General features: G+C 38.1%; 1 protein-coding gene across 12 annotated transcripts in view; it reads left to right on the top strand.

The window, feature by feature from the left end:
- The window catches only part of GRIK1 (glutamate ionotropic receptor kainate type subunit 1), a gene marked incomplete at both ends in the record, with an annotated part of 430298 nt that overhangs the window by 300767 nt on the left and 110661 nt on the right, over positions 1 to 18870 (top strand). For all 12 annotated transcript variants that reach the window (XM_079704341.1, XM_079704351.1, XM_079704347.1 and 9 more), the window contains one exon: positions 8358 to 8501. In XM_079704341.1, the coding sequence (XP_079560467.1) occupies positions 8358 to 8501 (144 nt within the window). The remainder of the gene's footprint in view (positions 1 to 8357; positions 8502 to 18870) is intronic.

Genomic DNA, 18870 nt, shown 5'->3' with positions numbered 1-18870 from the left:
ACATTCTTAATCTTACAGTACAGTACCTTGAAAAGTACAGTAGTACAGTCCAACAGCTGGCATCCAGGGGCTGGCACCGAGTGAACAGGCAAGAAGAGCTACTGACTGGAGGAGGGAGAGGAGGTGGGAGATGGTAGAGCTGAAGGGTCGTCAGCAACAGGAGACGGAGGGCAAACTGCAATTTCACTCACGCCCGACATTGATGAATCACACGTTTGCATCTTTGAAAGTTCGCAACTTGAAGGTTCATATGTAGGGAACTTACTATTTTGAAAGCCTGTGCATGGCTACTATCAAAAACTGCTATCTTCAGCTTCCTGAGAGTAATGGCTTCAGATAAAAAAGTTAACAGGAGTAGCCACCACTGTCAGCCAAATGGAGACAAAGCATAAACAAAAGCAAGGGTAAGTGGGGAGAGGGTTGCCCCTGGGAATGTGACCTTGGGAAGGAGGAAGGGAAAAATGAGGAGCAAGCTGCCTATAAAGGTTCTGCAGAACCAGCTTGCCTTCCTCACTTCTGCTACATCTCAGCAAGCAGAAGCACATGTGGAAAACTCTGGATTTCCATAGAGTTGGTGTGTTCACATTCTTCCCGTCCTGGGTACAAGGAGGTACACCTTTGCAGACACTGACAGTGCTTTATACCAGCCATATGTCACTCTCGAAGTAGATGCCAAGCTTGCATCCTAAGGAGAGACAGGTACTCTGCTGAACAGATAAATTGCAAACTGCCTCATCAGAGAGCTTCTCACTAACATCATTTGTCTCTTGTTGTCAAATGAGCCTACCCTTGCTTTATTCTCTAATGAAGCTCCCCGTGTGATGGAAGAAAATTGCAGGAAAAAAAAAAAAAAAGATTTCTGTGCCGGAACAGTGTCATCCAAAGGAAAAGATATTGGGAATGTGGGCAAGTAATAGCATTTTAAATTGGCATAGTATTTCATTCTCTGTTCCCATCATCGGGAGAAACACTATTGCTTTTAAGATGCAATTTACTGATAACTGAAAGGTATCATTGCACAGAGAAATAAACTTGGGATTTCTCTTCTTTTTCTACCTTTTTTAAATGAGGTACAAATGACAAAAAAGAATAAATGAATGAACGAAGTGGTTCTGGAGGATCCCATGTTCAAGGTCTCTGTTTCTTAAACCTGAAATAACTCAAAATACACAAAGAGATCTGAAAGATAATGATAGAAAGCATTTTGATACAAATGAGTCTTAGGATTTGAAACATTGCTTTGAATAAGAATAAGTAGAGAATATCCAGGGAAATACTAGACTTCTGAAAAGGAAGAAGAAACGCTAAAGAAAGAGAGAGAAAAAGAGAGAGAGGCATCAAGTGAGAGAGAGAAAGAGGTGCTATTTTTTTGTTGTTTTTTTTTTCCTGATGGATTTATAATTCCAGTGTGTTCAAATATGATTCAAAATCTTCTGCCCATACCCCAACCCACCTCCCAAACAAGTTCTCTATCCCAGGATAAGATTTTTACCTATGCTTGGTATGTACGCCTAAAAGAGTTATAGTTTGGAGCTATATTAACACAGATTGTGGATTCGCGACAAACATTAAATATTCATCACAAGTATGGCTTAATGTAGCAAAGAAGTGTCTGTTGCCTTCAGTTATACTGAGTTGACACAACAGTTTGTACATATTGACTGAGATGAGGCAAACCACTGAATGAGGGAGATAGAGACATTCCATTCTCACCCAATCAGGCCCAGCGATCCTGTGAACAGGAAGCATGGCAGAGCCAAGTCCCAGTGGATGAGAGATCCCATTCGGTCTAGAGTTTGTCATTGTCTTTTAATCTAACCAGAGGGGTCTATGTGATTATTGCTGTTATTGTTATTATAATAAACTATAAAAAGGAAATGGGGATTTATTAGGACAGAAGACAGTGGCTCACCAGGTTGCTCTAAAATTGGGTACAGTAGCTATGTTAGGGCATGACATTATTAGTCGAAAAAAATGGTAGCACTCAGTTGCCCACTAGTAGTCGGATCCCATCGTTATGCAGATAGAGCCTTGAAATTGATCCTGTGAAGCTTAGTGTTGACCTTTATTTATCCAAAGAGTCCATTTTGCAGTTCACTGTTTCCTTTTGGGTTCTAGTAGAGGCGGCTAATTTAGGGATATAGAAACAGAGTCACAGAAAGTTTAAAGGACAATATAAGGGCATCCAACGGACTGATCATTAAGTCAAGAGAGAACACTCCAAGTCCCCAAGCCCAGGCCCAGTGCTAACAGGTCTTTGTTCTCAAATTGCCTCTGTACTCAATCTCTTTCTTCTCTACCTTAAAGTTAAACAGTTCTTTGGTTTCAATTCCACTGGACCTATATATCTCAGGTCCAGCATTCCATTCATTCTTGCATCTCCAGGATTTGTTGCTTCCAGGGCCTAGAACCTTCCCCTATTCAGGTTTGCTCAAATGCTACCTCACTGGAGAGGCCTTCTATGAACCTGCTACTTAATATAGTAGTCCCCTTCCTGTTATTCCCCCTCCCCTAACCTGCTTTACCTTTCTCTGTAGCCCTTATGACAGTAAGTCATATTTATATTTGTTCGTTGTCATCCCCTATAACAACATAAACTCCATGAAGCTGGAGATTTTGTCTTTTCGTGTTCTGCTCTATTCCCAGCACTAGGAAAGGGCTGGCACAAAGCAGATCTTCAATAAATATGTATTAAATGAAGGAATAAATGTACTGTATAAATATGAATTGAGGTCTACTAAGACTCAAGATATTAAATGAAAAATATTCATGTAGGCCTGAAATAATACTGCAAAAGTCCAAAGACAGCTTTTATAAATGAGGAATGGACATGATTAGTAAAGAGAGAGATTATTCTAAAGTAATATTATTTCAAAAATTAGCCATAGACTAACCACTATTAATATTTAAGTAATACCCTACTATAATAGAATTTCTTTCTCCTAAATAACACGCATTATCCCACCATTCTCCAAAGTGAATTTCCCTGTAGCCCTTTATAGTTATATTTTTCTGTGTGCCGCATACATACACAGATGTGCATATGAATATATAATATAGGAATTTTTCTAACCTATATATTTTTACTTTCCACCTGCTTATCTATTTTCCTCTTCAAAGTTTTAACTATTAAGAATTTCTTAGAATGTCATACACTAAAAATATCCTCAAAGAATATTATTATGTCAAAACACATCCAAATCTGAAAATAAGAAGAAGTAGGCCATGTCTAAGTCCAAAAAATTTGACTTCAGATTTAAGAACCATAAACTTAATTAGAATAAAGATATTGACTTTAAAAAACAGGATAAAATTGAGTTAAGAAAACTGTTACTTAGTCAATAGAGTTCAAAAATAGTGAAATTCATTATTTGAAAATATCTTGAGATATTAAAAAAAAGTGTTTTATCAACCAAAATGTTAATTAACTTTCTTGAAGTTTAGAGTGATTTTGTAAAATCTACTTCATTCCTTTTCTCTATGTTTAAATTTCTCTCAGCATTTGGGCTAATTTGATCTGTTGGCTTTTGAGGATATACTAGAGTAATGGAGTGGCCCATTCTCAGATGGATTATTCTCTGATTTTGAACCTAAAATTGTGTATGATTCAATACTGCTGAGTCATGGGAACAGAAAAACATCAATGTCATCTGCCTTCCCAGTTCTTCAAATGCATTCACAATGAGTAGTTAAGTCAGTACCCTTATCTTACATCTAAGCCTTTCCTATAATGATCCACAGAGAAGACCACTTTGAGTGTCCACCCTGAGTGTCCACTGTTACCCTTGTGATGGAAGACAATAGGCAGTGAGATTCAGTAGAAAAAGCAAGATCTTTCCAGATAAGGAAAACCTAATTTTTAGTCTTTGCTATATCCCTGAATAACTAAATAACCTAAATTATTTAGCCTTTCTGAACCTCCTAGCTCATCTGTAAATCTCTATAATAATACTTTACAGTGTTACTTTACAAATTAAATCAGATAACATATATAAAGCCTTTAGGACATAGAATTGAATTTACTTGATGATACCTGCTGTTTTGCCAATTTTTAGTCAATCAAAGAAGAACAAAATACATTCTGAAATACAGAGGCAGAATTCTTATTCTGTCTTATTGAAGGCAAAATCCATTGATTTACAAGAGACACATTCCTCACTTTGCACATATAGCCCAAGGTGGCTTATTCCCATGGACATGTGTGACCTTGTATGACCAGTAGCATCACCCAGGTCTGTTTTCCAACTCCACGTATAGTCCTCTTTCCCCTATTCCTGTCTCTCTCAAAAGCTGGCAAATACTCATTGAGGCTCAAAATATGCCAATTTCTGGGCCAGTCCTCACTGGACATGTTGGACCTGCAGTCCTAATTACTGAATTTCTAGACTGTGAGTACATGGTGATATCTTTGCTACCTTCCACAACCTGTTTCTAAACACTAGCTCTCTCTTGAGTTGCTCTCCCCTACTTCCTGAGTGCTCACCACCTCTCCTAGCACTTTTGTTCCCTGAGAAGCATCCACCCCCACCAGCTTTTTCTGCCTAGCAGGGCTCATGTAGGCAAAACACTAGTCCTCCCACCCTTATCAGAATCCTCATCACTTCAAGAGGCATGTCTCAGAAAAGAGGGAAACCATCTAATTCATATTAAGTGGGAAATTTCTGTTAGCTCTGTGCTGTGGGTGAGATATTTGCATTGTAATAGAGGAAACTGTTAACACCATGAAGAAAGGAAATTCAGGAAATGAGGAGGATGAGGTATTATTTGAAAGTATTTCCCTCCTAGAGAACTGACTTGTCTATCCATATCAGGTTAGTGAGAATGTTTCTAAATTTGGAGAGAAAATAGGAAATCTATACTTTTTGCTCATTTGCGTTCCAAAGTCTAGGTCTCCCTATCTCCTCTAGCTTTCTCCAACAACAGTTACATACCAGGCAGGCAGAAAAATGTGGAGACTCCATAGGGCCATATCATGTTTTTAGTCCTCATCCCTAAGGTGATGTAGCATCTCATTGTTTTGTATTGGGGTCTCCAAGGCCACATTCAGATTTGATGATTTGCTAGGAGGACTCACAGAAATCAGAAAAGGTGTTATACTCACAGTTACAGTTTATTACAGTAAAAGGATACAAATTAAAATCAACAAAGGAAAAAGTCACAAAGGACAAAATTCAGAAGAAATCATGCATGAGCTTCTAGTGGTCCTCTCCCACGACAGTTGCATTGACAGTGCTTTATTCTCACAGCAAAGATGTGTGAAAACATTATGAAGTGTTGTCAACAGGGAAGCTCATCTGAGCCTTGGTGTCCAGGGATTTTATGGGGGCGTCAGTCACATAGGCATAGAGCACCTACACAACTGACTTTAGTTGGTCTCCAGCCACTCCAGAGGTCAAACTGATATGGCATGGTCCAGAGCCCCAAGTGAACAAAAACAGACATTCACCATAAATCAAACTCTTAGCATAAACTATTTGCATTACCCAAGATCCCAGAGATACAAAGATACTCTGATCAGGATAGTCTAAGGAGGTAATCTCCCAGAAGCCAGTCAAAGGCTAGTCCTTTCTTCAGAATGTGCAGAGATTGAGCATCCTGAGCCCTCTGAGTTAATCCTTTATTGCATATCATTGTAATAACCAAAACATTGTGCATTGGCAAGAAGCCCACTTTCAATGCACTTGTTTCATGATACATGTTATTGCAAAACGATTCTCTTACAGGCGTTGAGCACTGTGGTCTCTTCCAGGCTTTAGATGTAAATAAAGTGTGAACACAAACATATTTGAAACACAAGCCAGTTTTTTTTTTTTTTTTTTTTACATTTACCTAAAATGACTTGAGAGTTGCTGTTTGGTAAGCAGGCCTCCAGCATAAAACTGAAAGAGGGAGGAAATTCAGTGGTAGTTCATTTGTGCTATAAAATACTTAAATATCTCCTCAATTTAAGAAAACATTTTATGACAAGGGGAAGCATAGTTTAAGAATAAATGGTTTTCTTCCTTGAATTTGGAAAGCACTGATCAGGCCTATAGTTTTGAACCTTGTTATTACCTGGCCCAGTGTAGAGACATCCTTGACAAAGAAAGTTAAAATCCTAGTCTCTACGTTAAGTTTATGAAAAAGTTAGATCATTGGAATTCCTCTCCTCACACTTCTCTATCAAATCAATCAGCCAGTTAGTGAATATATATACAAAAGTGTTTCAAAAAGGCATATTGCACTGCTAAAAATGTCCAGGTCCCCATAGCATGGTGGTTAAGGGCATGAGCTCTGAAATCTAAACTTTCATCCTGAGATGGAATCTTCATTCCTTGCTTTACTGGCTACATAACTTTAGGCAAGTTATTAAAGTTGTTTCCTATATCTCCAAGCCTCAATTTCTCTGTCTGTAAAATGGGGACAATACCTACGTCAAACGTTTAACTTCAGTAATTGAAGGAGATAACGTGTAAAATGCTTATAGTGCCTGGCATGTAGTTAGTTAATCATCAGTGGATATTGACCATTGTTGAATTATTATTATAATCATTAAATCACCAGACAAATAGCTGGTTTAGAAGCAGTTCAGCTTTGTGGTTGGGAGCATAAACTCTAACACCAACTTCCTGCATTTGAATCTTGGCCTTCCCACCACTAGTTTGGGGGCAACATTTAACCTTGTCAATTCTTCATCCATAAAGGAGTAGAAGTTATGGTGAAGATTAAACATTTGCAAAATATTTGAAATAACACCTGACATATGAGTGCTCAATAAATGCCAGCTATTATGATAGATTACATTTTTAACAGTCTCATTCTGTCAATAGATTAGCCTTAAACTAGTCACTTAATTTCCCTGAACTTCAGTTTTCTGATCTATAAAATGGATTATATCAGTCTTGAACTGAAATGATCAGAATATTTTTAAGCTTTAACAATTATCACCATCACAACTTCTATATATCACTCATATTAAGTATGAGTGAAGCAATTAATCTTAGAAATACATCATAAAACCTTGGGATTATACAGTTCTCACAAAAGTGTATTTTATTTTAAGCATGAAATAACATTAATTCCTTCAGCAAACATTTATTAAACAACTTTTATGTGCCAAGAACTGTACTAGCCACTAATAAATGAATTTGAGCACTTTTATCAAGAAAGAGATGTAAAAACAATAACTATAAATATACTATATGGCAAATGCAGTGATAGATATTGCACAGGATAATAAGTATTCAAAGTAGAGATATTCTCTGGGCTCAAAGATTAATAGAATGCCAGATGTAGTTCCCCTTATTTTCTCTTTCTACCTCCATCAAGACATGTTCAATAAATGATGAATAAATATATGTTGAATAAATCAACTGTTTTAGGAAAACCGCATGATAGTCTTCATTATAAGACCTAGATTCTTGGTTTAACTACCCAATTACTGGCTATATGTATGACCTTACACAAATCAATATACTGTCTGGAGGTCAATTTCCTACATAATAAATAGTTTAATCCATCTATTCTGCTTATTTTGCGGGGTTGTTGAGAATTTCAAATGAGCTAATATATTTGAAGTTGCTATGAAAATCCTCAAGTAAAATATGAAGGTATTATAAGACTTTATCCTTAAAGAAAACCACAGGGCAGTAAATTTTATAAAATGCTGAGAGTATTATGTGAAATTTTGCAAATGAGAGAAATTTCATGAGGAGTTGAAGATACGTCCAGCTCCCCAAAGGAATGACTACTTATCATCTCTATCAGGAAAGTAAGTGCTAACAAGAGTACATATTTTCTGAGGAAGTTCCACATGTCTGTTCTTCAGGTCTCTTCAAATCTGCCATTGAATTTCACTCTATGCCTACAACCTTCTTGACTCTGGTAAATGCAAGTGTCCTAACATGAGTATTCTTACCTGAAAATCACATGTTAATTTTACTCACAGCACTTTCTTTCTACCAAATATAAACAAGTAAATAGACTGATAGATAGGTAAATACTGAGAAACAGAATCCAATATTGAAATATTGAACCTCTACCTCAATGTAGTTGATCTTAACACTGGGCTTACCATAAGACACTCCAAAAATATTTGTTCCCTGAGTCAAGTCTTTTGTGGCTGATCCAAGTTCCGTTTCTTTTTTTCTTTTTAAGAACTTAAAACAAAGCAGAGCCATGACTACAATTTTCTCTGGCATATAAGGTATTATTTTAGAGAAAAATAGCTATTGGAGAATGACAGGTGTTCAGCTGGAGAATAAATGGCTGCTGAGATCAGAAAAATAGAAGATAAGGAAGCAGGCAGAGTGATTACGCAGGTAAAGGAATCTGAACAAAGGTGGAATTGAAGATGTGGTGTGTGTCTTCCTCCACAGACTGAAGCGGCTCTGATGTATGATGCTGTGTATATGATGGCCATTGCCTCCCACCGGGCTTCCCAGCTGACTGTCAGCTCCCTGCAGTGCCATCGACACAAGCCATGGCGCCTTGGACCCAGATTTATGAACCTGATCAAAGAGGCAAGTGATGCTTGTCCACAGTTCAGTTCTTCCTTTGGCTTAATGCTGCTGGACTTGTCCATGTGGTGAGGTCCTTCCCATTTGGCTCTGTTGGCATGATGTCTATAAGAGATGAGAAGGCATCATCAACCAGTCTGCTGGGAATTCACTGTTAAAAGTTTATCTAGAAGAACTGTCAGGAACTTTCCAGTGTGATACTGAGAAGCTTTAAAAAGCTACCAGATCACAACATTCACCATCCTTCATTTCAACTATAACCCCAGCTGCTTCTGGCCCTCCACACATGTTCAAAATAGCTCACAGGTACTTATTCTATGGCCTGTTGAGTCAAGAGGTAGGTTGGTCCATCTCTGAAGAGTACCAGAGATAATTCCCATGTTGTCAGCCTCTAGTGCCTCTAGTCCCAGTGGTTTCCTCAGTCTTGGGTTCTACAGGACTGAACAGAAGGACCTCTTTGTTCTAATGATATACTGATTATTTCACCATTTGTCAGCTAGCTGGAAAAGTCTGGTACCTTTCAAAACCTACCACATGTACTAAAGGATTTTCAAGAGTACAGCGTTTTGGAAAGGAAAGAATTCTCACTGCTATTTCAGGGCAATAGCCCTGAAATCTTGGGCACCCATTCCTTTTCTCTAAGGCAAGTTGACTTCCCTTCACCAGACCCTGTTCTAAGATCCTGAGATGCCGTATAGACACGTATTCTTGGATTATCTTTGACCCCAACACACATTTCAGAGTGTGCCTGGACTTGACGAGATGAAATAAGGTACTTGGGGGCAGCCGGGCCTGACTGAGGATACACCATACGCTGTGATGCTGTTCTAATGTTTTCTCTATGGGATGCAGAGATTTACTTCTCAAGTGAAGGGTATCTTTATTCCTTTCTGTAGTGGAGTAGGATGGGGTGAGGCAAAGCCATAAAAGAGAAGAGTGGCAAGGAACATAGTGCAAGAGAAGAATGCCCAGCCAAGAGCAAGGGGGAAATCTAAAGAAAGATACCTACTTAGGTCTTTACCTCTGCTAGTCTCTTCAGCACATACAGACCCCTCTTCAGGCTCTTCAATCTACTTCCTCATTGAAGGCTGACTCTGATCCGTAAGGGTTAGGACTAGAGAGACAGGCGGTATGAAGGTTAATACTACCCAGGCTCCAAACCAAGGTTATTTACAAGGCTGGGATTGAAGTACGGCTAGTAGCAAAGTGTCTTGGGCACACAATTTAAGGATGCACTTACTTTCAAGCTTGAACCCTGCACTTCCAAGAGACTGAGAGTGCTTCCTTAAATTGTGTGTCCTGGGTCCCTCTCTTACATCATCCTATTCCTGGCATAGTTATTTGGGTTTAAATTCCAGCTCCACTAACACTTATGAGCAATGTAACCTGGGGAAGTTACTTAAACTCCTTGTGTCTCAGTTTTCTCACCTGTAAAATGGGAATAACATCTTCTATCTCACAGCATTATTGTGAGGATAAAGAGTAAAGTTAATACTTGTGAAGAACAGTACAGCAACATAGTAAGAATCTGAAACATTAGCTATTCTCTTACCGTTGGAATGGACCACTCATAACAGCCCTTGTTCAGTTCTACTGAGGATGATGCCAGGAATTTAAAACTAGCAACAGAAACAACAACAGAGAAATCACAAATAGGCATAAAATGACCCATTCTGACAGCTACATACATCTGACATACTGTGCCTAATAGGAAAACATCACACAGCCTCTCTTCTCCCTGCAGCGATCATAGTTATGTCCTGAATCGCCAGCCTGATCACCTTGATCTTTATCAAGAAAACAGCTGGCTTCCCTTTATCTCATACCAGTGCAAGGAGAGGCATGAGACAACATGAAAGCTTGGGATCAAACACTCTGGAACACCCTAAGCACCTTTTTTCTTGTACTTAAATTGCATAAGAAGGTGAAATTACCAAGTGATCTTTAGATATGTTTAAAGAAATAATGAGCTCTAAGATGAGGGACCACATTGAAAGCAAGAAAGCATTTTACATTCAGTTACTCCAAAGAACAAATTCCCCATTCTCAGGCTCCACAGCTGGGGGTAGAAGGGGAAATGCATTAGAAACCTTGTGTTCATCTTTTCTTTTATCTCCTGAGTCATGATGCCTTATACTGCCTTTGGCAGGGTGTAGGCATCTGCAGAGAAAATGGGAAAGCGGGTTAACCAGGAGTAATGCCCCAGCCTGCTGAAAGACTGGCACTGAGGGAATTCTGAGACAAACTAAAACATGCAGAAGTGAGAAAATGCAGATATTTCTTTCAGGGAATACCTAATACAACAAAACTTTGCAGCTATCAGGTTTTATTAAGAAACATGAAATAAAGCACTTGGTTCTAAAACTTCCCCTGGTCCTTTCTTTTAGTAATTATCATTTTCTAAATGATTTCCAAAACTATAATCAGAAATAATGTAAAGAAACAAGTCAGCAGATTGAATTTATGGGGTGAAGATCAAATTTGTCACAGGAGGTAAACTTCCCGAGCAGAGAGGTATTTGCGTGTGCACTAACCCCTGATAATTCCACACACCATTTAGAATCAGCAAGCCTTTCAGAGAGATCTCTCAGGCTATCTACGTTTCAGTGTTTTTAGGCTGACCAGAGGGAAAGAATTAAAGAATATTTCAAACATGATAGGGTGTGTTATAGTGTTATCTCTCTCTGCATTTGCTAAGCAAATACATATTAATAAATTATAAATTCCCATTCATCAAGCATTACTGGGACCCCATTATATAAGTAATATTAACTTGATGCTCTAGAGGATATTGCCCCAAAATTATAAGATGTGGTTTCTACTGTCTACTAATATAAATTCTACATAGTGGAGGAATAGCAGGCTTCATATGAAGCTTTCATTTGAACCCACACTCTTCAGCAGGATATGCAAGGCCCCTAGTAATCTGGTTCCTGACCTCTTGTGCCATCTCTCTCATCTCCTGCCTCAATCTCAGCACTTGCTGAACCTATTGTGGCTCCCTGAACTTGTCATATGCTCCTTCCAAATTCTCTTGCCTCTGATTGAAGTGCCTCCTCTGGGTCATCCTTTATGACCCAATTCAAGCACTAGCCCCTGTCTGCTGGCCCTGACTCACAAATTCAGGCTCCTCTCCTTTATTACGTCTGTTGTTAGACAATGGTATTTGATTGCATGCCTGTCTCCAAGCTGTGCTTTTCTAGTCTCGATTCCCTAGTCCTTGCACAATGCTGAATGTAGAATGAGCACCCAATAAATAGATGCCAAACAGGTAGATGAATGGATAAGTGAGTGAGTGAACAGCAAAGGAACTGAAGAACATATACAATCTATGAGCAAGTATTATAGCTCAAACTCCCTGTATATGAATATCATATTCAGACACAATCCAATAAGGCAGAAACCAGGGCCTGGGTTAGACTCATCTACTGGGGTCCTAGGTTCTAGTGGGAGAGTAAGGCAAGGGTCTTAGGTTCTAGTGGGAGAGTAAGGCAGGGGTCTTAGGAATAGACCAGCCTATTTAACTGTGAACTGAGAGTGTAGACCCTGAGATTTAATCAGTTTGCTCTCTGTGTAAACCTAGTCATTTAGCCTCTTTTTTTTTTCTCAGTTCCCTCTTCTATAATTTGGGGATAATATACCTACTTCACATGTCTGTAAGGATTACATTTAATATATGTACAGCCTAGCAAAATGTCTGGCTTACAGTGATTGCTCAGGAAAGGGTAGCTACCATTAAATGGAAGGTCCTTGTTAAAATGGATATCATATAAGGTGATGGTCAGGAAGAAATGTGGCAACACATATAAAACTTAAAGTGTACTGCCTAGCATATGTAAGCATTGCATTCTTGCTGTTGTTATTTGGCAGTGTCACTGTTATTATTGAGGCTAAGATGAAGTAGCAGTGCTTATAAAAAGAAGGACAGGACCTGGCAGTGGAAAATCAGTAGTTCAATGGAGACAGTCATACAAGCGGCCAAATACAGTGATGCCAGGGATGGAGGGAGCTTTCAATCATCAAGCACACATGACTGTTCAGGAGGGACCCAAAGACATTAGGTAACAATCAACCATGCTGAGGTAATAGAAAACCTTGACAAACCACATCTCAGGTCAGTCTGGGAAATGATAGCTGAATGTGGGGTGAAGAAGCTGAAACACTTCCTGTTTGTGGCCAGAGTTACTCTGGACCCAGATTAAGTTCCAGCTGGCCGTGGGGAAATCAATGGGAATAGCTGGCAAAGGATCAAACACATCAAAGCATCTGGGAAGAAGAGAGTCTGAAATCACAGGTTCTGAGAAGAGCAGTGAATGGTGGGTATGGCAAAATGAATCAGATTTTAGGTTAAATCAGTGGTTCTTAATATTTTCTGGGTTACAGACCCTATATTAAAACTGATTTAAACCATGTATCTGTTATTCCCACAAAAAGATTTGTTTGCAATCTCAACTGGTCTCCTTGAAACTCATGTTATACACACACAATGGAATAATAATCAGCCATATAAAAGAATGAAATAATGCCATTTTCAGCAACTTGGATGGATCTAGAGGTTATCATACTAAGTAAGTCAGAAAGACAAAGACAAATATTGTATGATATCACTTATATGTGGAATCTAAAATATGACACAAATAAACATATCTATGAAAGAGAAACAGACTGACAACTACAGAGAACAGACTTGTGGTTGCAAAGGGGGAGAAGAGTGGAATAGTGAAGGATCAGAAGTTTGGGATTAGCAGATGCAAACTATTACATATGGGATGGATAAGCAACAAGGTCCTACTGTATAGCAACAGGGAACTATAATAACCTGTGATAAACCATAATGGAAAATAATATGAAAAATTATATATATATATATATATATGTATGTATAACTGAATCACTTTGCTGTACAACAGAAATTAACACAACATTGTAAGTCAACTATACTTCAATGAAATGAAAAAAAAAAAGTCTCTGAACTGAGTATTTAAGTCAGAATTTTGTTGAAAGCATGTTCCAGTATGGTGACCAGCAAAAATATAAATGAAACATAAGGAGTTCTGATGGGCTCAGATGCAGTGGTCCCACGTGGAAGTGGCGAGAAATTAGTTTACATAAATATGTAAAGACAATCGGTTTCCACCTGAGAAACTCTGCTGAGAATTTCTAATTTTATTGATGATTGATAAAGAAGTCACTGTTCTTCAGGCAGAAACAAAATGATATTTTAGACAGTTTATATTGGTAGCTATGTGTAAGTTTGATTGAAATAGGAAAACCCACAATGAGTATTGAGGAATTGTGGACATATTGGTTCAGAAGTAATCATCACTCAAAAGAGCTAAAAGGGAAAAAAATGTTCTAGAGAAATAAACAAATGTTTCTTGAATTAGCCCTAATTTCTCTCCAAAATTTAGACCAAAATGAATTTAGGTCTAAATTCATTCAGTTACTTCCCTGTTGGAAAAATCCATCTTGATGTCCTGCTGCCACCCACATATCAACAAATTCCCGAATAGAACTCATCAGTTTTATCTATTAAAATTATTATCACTGCTATAGGCTCAATGTCAATGAATGATGATGTAACCGGTATATCAAACAAACACAACTAGTGGGACAACAAACTCAGTTTATTTTGTTCCTACGGCTCAGTTAAAATTATTTAGTGAAAATTGCATAGAGACTATGATTTTTTGTTTACTAAGGTAATGGCAGTCCTAGAGGTTCTTCAAGTTGAACTTCAACTTATGAATTAGACTATCTAGTCTAAGACATTAATCAAAAGTGCAACTTGATATAACATCATATTTCTCCTCTCCCTGATCTCTGCTGGAAGACTCTAGGGAAAGGGAGGGATGGTGGGCTCTCCTCTTTTTTCTTTCCTTGCTGACTTCCTCACCACACACTTAGCTGCTGGACCTCCTACCAGGCTCAAAAAGTGTTAGGGCAATGGTCCCCAACCTTTTTGGCACCAGGGACCGGTTTGGAAGACAATTTTTCCACGGATGGTGGCGGGGGGGGGGGGGGGGGCGGTTGCCTCAGGCAGTAATGCCAGTGATGGGAAGCGATGGGGAGTGGCAGATGAAGCTTCGATCACTCAGCTTCCGCTCACCTCCTGCTGTGTGGCCCGGTTCCTAACAGGCCATGGACCTGTCTGCTGCCTGGGGGTTAAGGACCCCTGTGTTAGGACACTTCCTGATTGGCTGGACTGCTCAGTACTCTCTAAGCTTAGCAGGAAATTCCTACATTAAGCTGGTGCCCCCGTAAGCCTGGTAGATTTTTAAAGCTTAGAGTTCCTACTGGGCAGGCTCTTCTGATGTTTCTTTGGCTCAGACCAGTGGATCCCTGTTTCAGATGGAAGGGTATGGAGAGTTCTCAGCCCCTTGAAATCCAGTAGTATATGTCTTGCTCTTTCTGCTGAAGTCTCCTCACCCTTCTAGACAGTCCTATTGACTATAAACCAAGACTATCCCACCCAGGTACCATGGATACAAATCTGGTCCACAGGAAATACCTACTCATTCCTTCCTTGGTAATTCATGGAATACCTCTAATTGCAATGTAGCAGACTTCTGCTTGGCCCATCATTTCAACTGGTCAACTCTATGTAGACTTCTTTTGTCACTTGGGAGTCACACCATAGTCCACCTCCACTTTCTCATGTTTGAGTCAGCCATTGGTCTTCTGCATCTCCAACTGTAGCCAACCTATTTCAGATTTCTCCAAATGGCCCCCTGGAAGCTCCATTCACCAAGAATAGAATTAGAAAACAGTATCCTAAAGGCAGAGGGGTGTGAACTCACAGAGAGGCAACAGCTCTGTCCAGAGAAATCTCTTCAGCAACCACCTCTACCATGCATGTGACCCTTTGTATAAATCCTTGATCTAGAACAGTCTCTGAGGGAACTTCCTTTGTATGTATGTATAGGAAACTTGGGAGTGTCTAACTACCCACTCTAGTATCCTGATATCCATCATCTGGGCACCTGACTTGACACATCACAGTAAGATAGGACATATCACTCAAACCACTCAAACCAAAATCACTCAGACCTCTACGTTTGTCTAAAATTATTCATCCAACTCAGCACACTCATCGCCTTAAGTCCCATCAGACTTTCTATCCTAAATATTCTTTAGTAAACTTCCTTGCCCACTGCCCTCATCATTTCTTCCCTAGATCATTAAAATAGCCTCTAACTAGGCCCCATATCTTGACTGTCAGCGCTTCTACAACTGTTGTCACCATATAAGGAAAGTGATGTACAAGAGTGCATAGTAGTTATTCTACCCTCTAGAAACACAAATTTGCTTATAGTTTTCTGCATTCACCATGCTTTTCTCATACAGTAAAGACAGGTGAGTTTCTCTTTTCCTGACAAAACTGACCTCACAACACCACTTTTGCCATACTCCTTTCAGTCTGAAAAGCACTGCCTCTCATTTTTCATGTGGCTAACTCTCTCTCTCAGAGTTAATTCTCCTAGTCCAGTAAGCCTCTCTCTAACCTTTATTTGGGGATGGATTCTCCACTGGACTTCATAGCTCCTGTATATCTCTATGTTAGCATTTCACATGCTTCATTCAGACACTGTAAGATCTTTCCCCTGGACAAGGACAAAGTCAATTTATCTTTGTGTCCTCATGTCGCTGTGCAGTACATGGCAGGCATTTAAAAGATGCTTGTTGAACTGACCCCAGGAAGATAAAATCTAGCAAACTCTTATTAAATTTCACTGAGCTGATACTTGATTTTAAACCATATAAATAGTTCCTAATTGATCTGGTCCAAAATAAATTTCCTACATAAGAGTGAAACATTATTTACAAATGCCAAATTATATGGTATATCACTGAGAGCTATATAAAATATGGACAGCTTTCTGCCACTGTTTGGTTATGAAAATGTAATTTATTGATTTATTTTGATGGAATGAAGATTAGAAATTTGAATACATAAACAAAATATTCAAATTCAAGCTTTTAAAAATCAAAGAGTAAAAGTTAAAATTCTCCACTGAGGCACCTATATTTGCTTTGATATTTATTTGGACTTTTACTTAGTATGACAGTATTGAGAAGATTTTGTTTTTGTTTTTTTTTTTAAATGGGATCCAGGTGAAAAAAAAAGTCCCTAGAGAAACATAAGCTTTGACATGATTTTATCCTACTGTGGCTCCAGTGACACTTCCCTTTATGCATACCATTTGATTCTGATTGCCAGGACAGGCTGTCCCTTGGATTAATTAGATGACATTGGATCTGGCAGCAAACTCAGTCAAATTTCCACTCTTCAGAAAAATTTCCATTTGTATTTTTCATTCCACAATATTGAAAATTACCTGCATTCTGACTCTTAGCTTGCACTGTGTACGTGAAACCCATTCATCCCAGCATTCTCTCATATTTAGGACATTTAGACCTAAAGGAAGAGAGAGTTCTTCAGGTCCTTGCTTCAGTTCCCTGTACAACTCTGGACAAAGAAATGGCATCCATTCTTAAATGTTCGAAGTTTACAATTTTAACCAATTATATGCATTGTCTCATTTATAACTAAGGTGCTAAGATACCTGCCCCTGAAATATTCAGTCAGTGGCTAGGTGAAAAATCACCTGTCAGAAATGTTGAAAGGGGATGTCAGCATAAAATGGGAAGTCTGCCAAGTTCTCCTTAGTTTATATGCTTCTAAATAACATTTTTATTTATGAGATAGCATTCAAAGACTCATGTTAGTTATCACCTTCCTTCCATTCAGCTACTAATGTCCTGGCTCTGCAAGGTTGATTGAAGAATTTGCTTTCTATACTACAGTCTGTTATGTAGGTGTGTACATGTGAATATGTACACATGCACACATGTGTTTAATTTATTTAAATGCATGCCGTTTTATAGATACATATGTGCATATGTATACATATATGTATGTGTGTGCACATACATATATGTGCATGTATACACACATTCATATACATATGTGTATGCATATACATATATATGCATGTATGCCTATACATACACATATAGAGAGATATGGGGATGTGTGGGTGTGTACATGTTTCTATATATATATATATATATATATATATATATAATTTTTGTGTGTGTGTGCCTACATATATTTGTGTGCATATATATTTCATTCAGCAATTTTCTTTTCCAGTCAATCTTACTTAAGTTTTGGAATATATCTAAGTTGATGCATATTTATTATTTATCCAGATCATTCATTTTTGTTGAAATCTAGTATTCCATCATTAATTCATTCAGCAAATATCTCCTAAATACTCAATATGTTGCAGCCACTATTCTAGACACCAAGAATGCAATGGTAAGCAGAACAAAGCCCTTGCTCTCATGAAACTGATACTCTAGTGGGGGAATCAGACATATATAAAAGGCAATATTGTACTTCAGATGATGACAAGGATTATCAGAAAAGCAAAGCTCAGGAGAGGTAAGCTGTGCAGGAGGAGTCCATGAAGACAGAAATGGGCAGTACTGTATTATATAGGGTAGTTAGAAAATACTTCACAAAAAATGTGAAACTTGAGTAAAGTCCTAAAAGAAAAGAGGGAGCAGGACATGTAAATATTAAGAGAGTAAAGGATCCAAGCAGAGGAACAACTCATGCACTAAATATACTTCAGGGTACTTATCCATTTCCCCATGAATGGATATTTTGGCTGCCTGCTTTTCTTTTACACATCCAAACAATGCTGTGATGAACATCTAAGTAACAGCTTCTATGCACAAATGCAAGATTTGCTCTAGAGCAGCACTGTCCAGTAGAAATATTATGTGAGTCACATAGATTTTCTAGTAACTACATTAAAAACTTAAAATAAACAGGTACAATTAATTTTAATAATGCATTTTATCTAACCCAATATATCAAAAATATTATTACCTCAACATGTAATCAATATAAAAATTACTATTTTACTTTTTTTATAAGTCTTTTAAATTCAGTTTACATTTTAAACTTACAGTCTTCAGTTTATACTAGCCACATTTCAAGTTCTCAATAAACTTAGTGACTAAATAAATAAATGCTTACATAATAAAATATCCCACCCAATCAGGCTAACTAGGGAAAGATGTGAACTCAACCCATGTGGAATCTACATTTTTGTCTTCATAGACAAAGAACATATTGATTAGCTATAATAAGTATATACCCAACAAAGACAAAATTTGATTAATGTGACCAAAGTAATATAAGTAATTCAAGACAGAATGATTTGATTTCCAGATTAAATTGATCACATAATCTAGATAATTAGACAAGTGCCTTATTCCCACCCATTTCACACCCCCTGGGTCTCATATTTGTATTCCTGCCCATTTAGCTGATTTGCAAGTACAGAAGCCAATT

The sequence above is a fragment of the Hyperoodon ampullatus genome (genome assembly GCF_949752795.1).
Source record: "Hyperoodon ampullatus genome assembly, chromosome: 5".
NCBI lineage: Eukaryota > Metazoa > Chordata > Mammalia > Artiodactyla > Ziphiidae > Hyperoodon > Hyperoodon ampullatus.
The sequence above is the reverse complement of the archived record's forward strand: the minus strand, read 5'-3'. Positions and strand labels throughout refer to the sequence as shown.